The following is a 9431-nucleotide window of genomic DNA, read 5'->3' on the forward strand; positions in this document are numbered from 1 at the left end:
GCACTCAGTCCAGCAGCGACACTGAGGTGTTTAAAAACTCCAGCAGCACTGCTGTGTCTGATCCACTCACACCAGCGCAACACACACCAACACACTAATTTTCAAACCAACTCCAAAACTGAAAAGAATAGTATCTGATGATATCGCTTATTTCTAGACATTATAGGAAAATAATATTCCTATGCTGGCAGATCATTTCCCAGGTTTCTAGCACATGTTGTGAGATGATCTAACTTAATAAAATAGCTTGAAACAAGCAAAAATGTATAGAAACAGGTCTTCCAACAATCTCAGGAGAAATATCAGATTCACTGACTTTATATTTAAGACCATTTTACTTGGCAAGACTGACTTGACTTTTTTTTTTTGCTGTGTTTGAGTGAAAACCATTGTTTTACAGTGTATTGCCCTGTGGAATGTAAAGCAGCACGTGTGGGGATGTGTAAAGGGGCGGGGCTATGTGTTTGCTCCTCCCCTCTAGGGAAAATCCAGCATAGTAACAGCGACTCCTGCGTCCTCCGTGCGCGTCCATACACAGCCGCGCCGCGTTGTGTAACCACTGCCTAATGAATCGCTCTGGAGAGCCGACTCCAACAATGATGATATAATTCATTATGCATTAAACAAGCACTCCAGTCTGTCTGACATTTCCTCCAGACCTCTGGGATTGTGTTTGACATTTTAAAGAGCTCCTAAGCATTTTATAACGCCGGCAAATCTGGTTTTAATAAGGCTCCCGCTCGCTCAATTGTTAACAGAAGGAGTTTCCCCTTTCCAGCAGCCGGGTGCGGGTCGGGCTCGGCGGTGACAGCTTTTTCCCATTAAACATACAGTAGGAGAGTGTAAATCCACCACGATCGCGCTCACGCTGAGGGATACGCGAGCGCCTGCGTGTTCGCAGGGCTCCGCTAATGAGGAATAAGGAGCAGAGGCCACAGGTACTCTTATTGAGCTCTGATAATTAGATGGAGTGTGTGAATGGCCCACTTAACCTGCTGTCACCTGGAATAATGACGCACGCCACGGAGCGGGAGCGAGTGCGGGCGCGAGTGCGGGCGCGAGTGCAGGCGAGTGCGGCTGCGCTGGTGCCCCGGGGCAGAGAGCACGTTCTCCGCTGCTCTGTTTGACATCATTTCCACTCAAAGGTACTCATTAGACCAAACAAAAGGCCACTTCATACGGAGAGAGGGCTCCACCGGTTCGGCCCTCTAACAGGCCGGCCGTGGCATGGCGCTAATGTGGGTTCCGAAGGTGGGGGGGCGTGAAGGTGGCACCCTTCGTTTAAACCTTAGTCCTGTCTTGCACCTCCTTTAGAGCTGAAAATCAAAGTCGGACGTGTAGACAGCAGAAACAGTTGCGGCTCTTGTCTGTATTTCTGTGCATTTCTCTGTGGAAACCAGTCTGTTGGAGTTTTTGGACACAGCGCGGAGCTAATTGGTGAATTCCTTTGCTCAAATGTTGCTCTTTGATGAGACTTAATGAAGATCTCGTCATTAGGAAAAGCAGCATTAGACAAAAAGGAGCGTTAGAAGAAAAGTAGCATTAGACAAAACGGAAGAGATGCTTCTGGCTCAAATATTTAAAAAATTATCTACAGCATCAAAACGGAAGCTCTGAATGCTGAATGTTCGTGCAGCTAGTTGCTTGAAACCCACATGAAACGACATTGCACGAGGCACGAGTTGAAACTCAGCTGAAAGGGTCTCAACTTTGTGAAATAAGTTCCGTGAGACAGTCAAATTGCTTTGTGTTGACTATTAAGTCGTACAGAAATGATGATGCATGCGGAACGAAACGTGCAACGAGATGCTTCTGGCCCAGAAAAACATTCTGAAAGCTATTTCAGCAAAACTGAGGCTCATGGTGAAACCTTCATGCAACTCGTTGCTTAAAAACAACGTGAAACAAACTTGCGCAATATATAGAGTGCTGCAACTCAACTGAAACTCAGCTGCAAGCGTCTCAACTTCGTGAAACAAGTTTTGTGAAACTATTATGTCAAGCTTCATATAAGTATTAGGTTGCCTGAAAATTATGTTGCATGAAATGAAATGCTTCTGGCCCAAGAAAAAAAACATTCTGAAAGCTATTTCAGGGAAAATGAGGCTCATGGTGAAACCTTCATGCAACTCGTTGCTTAAAACAATGTGAAACAAAATTGTGCAATGTATAGAGTGCTGCAACTCAACTGAAACTCAGCTGCAACAGCGCAACAGCTGCAAGCGTCTCAACTTCGTGAAACAAGTTTTGTGAAACTATGTCAAGCGTCATGCAACTATTAGGTTGCAAGAATATTATGTTGCATGAAATGAAATGCTTCTGGCCCAAGATAAGCATTCTGAAAGCTGTTCACCGCATTAGAACTGAGGCTCATGGTGAAACCTTCATGCAACTAGTTGTTTGAAACGTCTGTTAGAAAACCAGTCTGTTAGAGTTGTTGGACACAGTCAGTGCATTGGTAATTGGTCAGTTTCTTTGGATGTTTCTCTTAAGGATGATCCTTATGAGAAGCAACATTAGATAAAAAGGAAGCAGGAGAGACTTCTGGCCCAAATAAACATCGAAACATTTTTAAGAGTGTAGGACACTCTTGTTCCTCGTGAAATGTAGTTGGGCTGCTAGTGAGCAATGAGAGGCATATTCATTTCTAGCAATTAAATCTAAAGAAAAACTGCAAAAACACCGGAAAATGGATTTCAAATCTACTGTGAGAAGCGTAGAGGAGTGGTTTTCAGTTGCAGAGCCAGGAGACAACAAGGAAAAGAAGCTGGCTTTAAAAAGGATTCACCTTAAAAAGTTTGTGTTCAGGCCGCCTTAAACTTTTTGTTTATTCATCTAAACTCTGCTGATTAACTATTAGAAGTTCAGTTAAGTGAAATTTTAAGGGAGATCAAACCAACTCACTGCGAAAAGCTGCGTACTGTCAAGTGAAACGATCTTAACTCCAGTCGATTTCTACGGTTTCCGATTTCGAAGTGTGACGCGTGTTGAAGTGCGCAGGTGTGTGTTTGTGTATATCTGCTCTCTGACGCCCTCTTCCGTCTCCAGGTTCACGCTGGAAAGCCATGACTAACCTGGAGAAGCAGCCGTATTATGAAGAGCAGGCGCGCCTCAGTAAGCAGCACCTGGAGAAATACCCCGACTACAAGTACAAGCCGCGGCCCAAGCGCACCTGCCTGGTGGACGGCAAGAAGCTGCGCATCGGCGAGTACAAGGCCATCATGCGCAGCCGCCGGCAGGAGATGCGCCAGTACTTCACCGTGGGGTGAGAGAGACACGCTTTCCAGTCAAACCCGAACAGTCCCCGCATGACATCACTGTATACTGGGCCACGCTGCTTTACGGTGGCGTTACTGCAGCGTACGGCACCACGGGCGGTCCTGTGCGAAAGTTTTGGCACCCATTCCCAAATCACTTGTTTATTTTTTGTTTTTTTGTTTTTTTTTTACAGAGCATGCACTATTTGTTTGTTTGTTTGGGGTTTTTTTTTTTTTTTTTTTTTTTTTTTTCTTTTCACTTGTTGACACGTCCTCCACAGAGAACACACTTCCCCGCATCTTAATGCACAGTTAATGTTGATTTGGTGAACTTAATATATTGGGCGAAAATATAAAACATAAAATGTTGCCTGTGCAAAACTTATGGCAGTTTTTCTTTAATACATTAAACTCAAATAAACAGATATTGTGCACTAAAATTTGCAGACCAATATCATATTTAACTGTGTTCTCTGTAGAGAGTGTATTACTCGTTTTCACTAACGAGGGGGAGGGGGGAGGGGGGTGTCCAAATTTTTGCACACGACTGTAACTTTGCAGCACGTGGTTCATTTCCTCTCAACTGTAAGACTTTCAGTGCGGCTGCAGATTTCAGTGCGAATTTGAATGAATTTGCATAAACCAGCTGAAAATAAGCATCAAGTCCCGTTTCTACTAAGCGTGCTGTGACTCCGCCCACGTGGCCCGACTCCCAAAACAAGGCTGTCGAAACGAAAGCCGAATCTACGTCACCACAGACGATTTGTAATGTCTTTCGTTTCTCAGAAATACTGCTAGTTTTAATCCATGGTGCTTCAAGGGTTCTTTAGCAAAGAAAAAGGTTCTTCTATTGCTACAGCGTCAAGCTTGTAACAAGAGCAATGCCGTTTTTTGGTGCTATTTAGAACCATTTTCAAAAAGGTGCTGTAAGGAATCTACATCAATCTAGAGAACCGTTTCATCGTTAATCATACAAAGGGTTCTTTAAGCGTTCGCGGTTCTATATAGAACCGTTTCATTACTAAGGAACCCTTGAAGCACCATGTAGTGGAACTGTTGAATTACAGTAAATGGCAGTATTTCTAAGAAATTAAACGAGTGTAGTTTTACAGATTTTACCATCATGAAGAACAAATACTTTCTCTGCTAATTAAAAGAGTTTTACCGTTTTTTTACAGAACTTTTTACAGTGTAAGGCTCAGTGTGACCGACTGAGCTAATCAATAGAAACATTTTCTCATTTGCAAGACTTGAAAAGAGGAAATTGTTATTGAGCTGGCTACTCTTGCAGGACGGAAGGTGAGCAGATGTGTCAGTCCGTGCACTAACAGTCCCTGTGTTTGCATGTTGCAGGCAGCAGGCCCAGCTGCCTCTGTCCTCGGCGGGCGTGGTGTACCCGGGCGCTCTCTCCATGGCCGGAATGCCGTCACCCCAGATGCCCTCGGAGCACTCCAGCATGTCCAGCAGCCCCGAGCCGGCCCCTCCAATCAGCGGTCATCCCTCTTACCTCAGCGTCAGCAAGGAGGAGGAGCCCCGCATCAAAGAGGAGGAGCTGCGGATGGACGAGAGCAACGGCGACGCCTACGACGACTTCGACTACGAGGACGAGGACGGAGACTTCGGCAGCGACAGCGAGAACCACGTGACCCAATAAGAGTGCTCTGAGCGCAGAGGCGTCCCGCCGATCACCCGACCCTCCACTTCTACTGTCTCAACCCCAGCCCCCCCACACACACCTTACCCTTACACCACCCAATCCGGACTCTCGCAGAGCTAAGCCCCCTCCCCTCGCCCAATACCAGCAGCAGCAAAGCACAGGATCTGAGAGACTGTTACACTAACGGAGGGTCTTGGAAAGAAAGCGAGACACGTGGCCACAACGTCTGCTGAATAAACCCGCGGTGGCAAACTCACGTCACGACTCCGTTAAGCTACAGGAAGGAGATAAACGACACTTATACTGAAACAAGGACCAGTTAGTCGGCCTGTCAGAGACACTTTACAACGGTGGACCTGCTTGTCTATAAAAGAGACACTTTTAAAACTGCGTTTTTGTTCGTTTTTTTGTTTAGTTTTTTTGTTTTTTTCTGGGTTCTATAATATTCTCACTCAGGTACACGGTGCCAACAAGTGGCTTGTGAATGTGATTTGTTGTTTTTGTGCTACAGTTTTAATAGAGGAAAAAAAAAGCATTTATTTTCCTGTTTTGAGATAGGAGTAACGACAAAATTGACAAAAAAAAAGTTTGTTTTTTTTAATATTTTTTGATTTGCCGCTCCCTCTTAGGTGTACTCCACGCATACGCATACACTTACACATGCACATACACGTCCATCCTTTTTTTGACCGAAAGGACGCAGCACTTGACGACAGACAATCCCTCCTTCTCCTTCTGCTCTGCTCTCCCTCGGCGGTTTCTGGCTTTCTCCTCCTGCGTCTCGAGGTGAGACGCGCGCTGATACATTTACATTTACGGCATTTGGCTGACGCTCTTATCCAGAGCGACTTACAGTTTGATCATTTTACACAGGTAGGCCAAGGTGGTGTTAGGAGTCTTGCCCAAGGACTCTTATTGGTATAGTGTAGGGTGTTTGCCCAGGTGGGGATTGAACCCCAGTCTACAGCGTAGAAGGCAGAGGTGTTACTACACTAACCAACCACTGTCAGTGATACGCTGTCAGGAGGACAGAACTGGAGCGAAAGTTCTCTGCGTGCGGTGATCAATCACATTCCTCGTCGTTTGCTGTCATAACCGTGCGCTGATGTGCTTTTGGACCGAGCTGTTGTGTTTTATTAAGACGCCAGTGCTGGACATGAAGAGAACCACCGCGAAAGGAAAGTGGATCCAAACCGCTCGTTCCTTTGAGAACACAAATTGAGATTCAACCTGTCGGACCCGACGCGGCCTCTCCTCCTCCGCCTCTGTCCTTCTCTCCTTTCCTAAACAGACTGTTTTCGCCATTACAGAGAATGCAGAGCCCTCTTCCTCCAATCCAAGAGAAACAGAGAGCGAGGGAGGCTCCCTAGAGGAGGCTCTGGCACTGAACGGTCAGCTGAACAGAGAGAATAGATGGGCTCTGTAGGCTTCCACTCAACCCCCCCCCCCAATGGTGTGAGCGCACTTCATCACATGCTCTTTCCTTTCACAGTGCCATAAGTTCTAGGTATTAATTGAGCATGTATAAGGTACAAACTCCAAAAATGTGTATTAATTTGGAGTAAAATGATGGTACGTACCCAAACAGTGGGCCTAAGCTGCTCTGAAATGACCCTTTTTTGTATCAACCTGCACAAGGACATAGTAACGCATCTCATAATTGGAAAATTGTTTGGATTAGTAAGATGGAAAGTATTAAAATACAATCAGTTTTACTGGACTGTCACACGTTTAAGCAGGACAGTAAACGATAAAGACCTCACTGCTTTCTCTCACAGCCCAGACTCAGTTTAGAGTACAGGTAATAAACAGGTATGTAGGACTCAGGTGTCTTTGTACCACCTTTTTACCCCATATACAGGCGTATGCAAAAGTTCGGGCACCCCTGGTCACGTCATATTGCTGTTGTTGGAAGAAAACCTCGTATCTCCGTTTTTGACGTTTTCCAGTTTTTGACATAGTTTGAACTTTCCTGTTGTTCTGTACATTGTGTGTAAATATCATGATGAAGGGACTAAAAGAAATGACGTAGAATGACTCGGAAAGACGTCTGGTTCCATTGACTTACATTAAAAGTAAAGTAGGTTTTTGCCTTCTCCTGTAAAGTTACCATTTTGGAGATACGAGGTTTTCCGCCGACGACAGCGACATGCCTATATGCCGGTTTTCTAAGTGACACCATCTACAGAGGACACGCTTCAAAACACTTTAGGCCACAGATCCTGTTTATTTGCTGAATATAACCTTTCGGGAGAGGCGTGAAACATAAACCGTGGCTTGTGACACGTTTTAAACGCCACGTTTTATTTTTTCGAATATGTTAAAGTGGAAGCTGTGCACTAAAATCTGCAGGAAAGTGTCGTATTTCCCTTCTTCAGGTGTAATTTACTTATTTTATTCTTGCTTAGAAACTCAAGATCTGATTGTTCACACTTTTGCAACGACTGGCACTTAAAAGTCTTTCTGGTTTGCCTTTTCTGCTGAAATACACGGCGTTACAGTGAAATTCAGTGCAGGTTTCTGTGCACTTGTTACTCCACATAATTCATTCTACAATATTGCCATTTTTCAGCTCAATGGCCAGCTCTTCTTTTATTTTCTTTATGATATTTTTGTATTTCATAGTCTGCTATGGTGACATCCTGTATAAACGGCCTAGTAAGGTGTGGGAATGAGATAATTAAGTTGTGCCACGACCTAGTAATGCATGGGAATGAGACCATTAAGCCTTGAACACAGCTAATAAAGCATGATCTCATCCCACACCTTATGGATTTGTGGCCATGATTTAATTATCTTGTTCCCACACCTTACTAACTCATGGGCACACATTAGGATCTCGTTTCCACTTGTTAATATGGCGTGGCCATACATTATTTTTATTTATAACAGATGTGACCAGAGGGGCTCTGTGTAGTTTTCTTCTTTTCCGGCCTGTTTTTAATACCCTATAAAGCGGCCCTGAGCTTTGGAAAGGCCCTACGTAATAAACAACATATGAACATTATTATTATTATTATTATTATTATTATTATTACTAATAACCTGTTCCGTGTAATTTAGTAAGACTGTCTTGTTACTTACCATCATTCTACCCCAAACTAATTACACAGCACTTCTAACGTTGTTCCACACATGTTACCACCTAATCCACCGAACCTGGAATTCGGTCAAACTGTCTTCATATCCAGAATAATTACCAAGTACTTTGGGGTTTAGTATCTAGAACGTAGGGGCTGTGAAAGAAAGCGGTCCTTCTGCCTCTTCAGCTCTCCAGACGCCTTCCATCAGTCGCCTCCCTCCGCCGCTCTGAGGGGCCGGTGGCACGGTTCCTCAGCCCCAGTGCAGAGAACCGTCACCTTTCATCTTCCTTCTGTCCACGTTATGTCCACGTAAGTGTCTCGAGCCCAAACTGACCGCCGCACTCTCAGTCCGTCCCCAAAGCCAAGCGCTGACCACAGCGCTCAGCGTCCAGAGCGTCCGTCCAGACGGTCAAGCTCTCTTGCTCGCTCCAGCAGGAGGTCCTCTGCCGACGGTGGGCTGATGTCCAGCCCTGTCTGGAAGGCGCATTGTTTTTCTGCTTTTTTGTTTCTGTTTTGTTCCCTTTTCTTGTTTTTGTCTCCATGACGACGTCACTCTGCTGTCAAAGTTTTTGAAGGAGGGGCAGTTTTTTAGACTCTGCATGTCAATGTTTTCGTTCGTATTTGAATACTGTATTTTATTTTTATTCAAACTGCCTCTAGTGTCATAATAATAATATTATTAACAATAATTATAAGGATGGTCAGCGTTTTGTTTTTTTTTTGGTTTTTGTTTTTCTTTTATGTTTTTTTTTTCCTACATTTAGTAAGTTATGTACAGTATAATTTATTTTTTGGTTGTCCTTTTTTTTAATTATTACATTATGAAAAAAATGTGCTTTATTAAGCATTATATTTAGCTGGTAGGTATTTAGATCTAATTACTCTGTATTTTAATTTTGCTCTTTTTTTCACTCTCGTTTTGCGTCGTATTAATCCCGTCCTGTTTTTTTTTTGTTTGTTTCTGTTTTGTTTTTGTTTTTGAATCGCAAGGAACTGCTGACATGAAGGAATAAGAGACATTTCTAGCTTTTTTTCCTCCTCTTCTGTGCATCGTTCATGAACTCTGAGAAAAAAAAAACCCTGTTTCTTAAAGCACTAGGACTCTGGACGGTCAGAGAAAAATATAAGAAGAACATTTTTTTTTATTTGTAATGGTTTATGTATAATGTGAAGTTTTCTATTTCTTTATTTCTCTTTCTTTTATCAAGGTTAAAGAAAACAGTTCTATTATACCCCATTGTCATTGAACAAAAAGTGGAGCTTGGCTCATGTTTACTGGGATTCGTAGTCCTTTTTCGAGCCCTCGGTGGATCATCGCTGGGCATTTGTGGTCCTACAGTCACGTCCAGACTTATAAACACTGCACCTGATGTATCACATGTAAAATGGCATCAATATCAGCCAATAGACTATGCTCAGAGGCATTCTGGGATA

General features: G+C 43.7%; 1 protein-coding gene across 7 annotated transcripts in view; it reads left to right on the forward strand.

The window, feature by feature from the left end:
* sox5 (SRY-box transcription factor 5) overlaps positions 1 to 8697 on the forward strand; it is a 418494-nt gene extending 409797 nt beyond the window's left edge. For all 7 annotated transcript variants that reach the window (XM_037539858.1, XM_037539854.1, XM_037539868.1 and 4 more), the window contains 2 exons: positions 3049 to 3265; positions 4611 to 8697. In XM_037539858.1, the coding sequence (XP_037395755.1) occupies positions 3049 to 3265; positions 4611 to 4911 (518 nt within the window). In that variant the 3' untranslated portion in view covers positions 4912 to 8697. The remainder of the gene's footprint in view (positions 1 to 3048; positions 3266 to 4610) is intronic.
* Positions 8698 to 9431: the final 734 nt, after the last annotated feature.

This window comes from Pygocentrus nattereri, chromosome 1, assembly GCF_015220715.1.
Source record: "Pygocentrus nattereri isolate fPygNat1 chromosome 1, fPygNat1.pri, whole genome shotgun sequence".
NCBI classification, from domain to species: domain Eukaryota; kingdom Metazoa; phylum Chordata; class Actinopteri; order Characiformes; family Serrasalmidae; genus Pygocentrus; species Pygocentrus nattereri.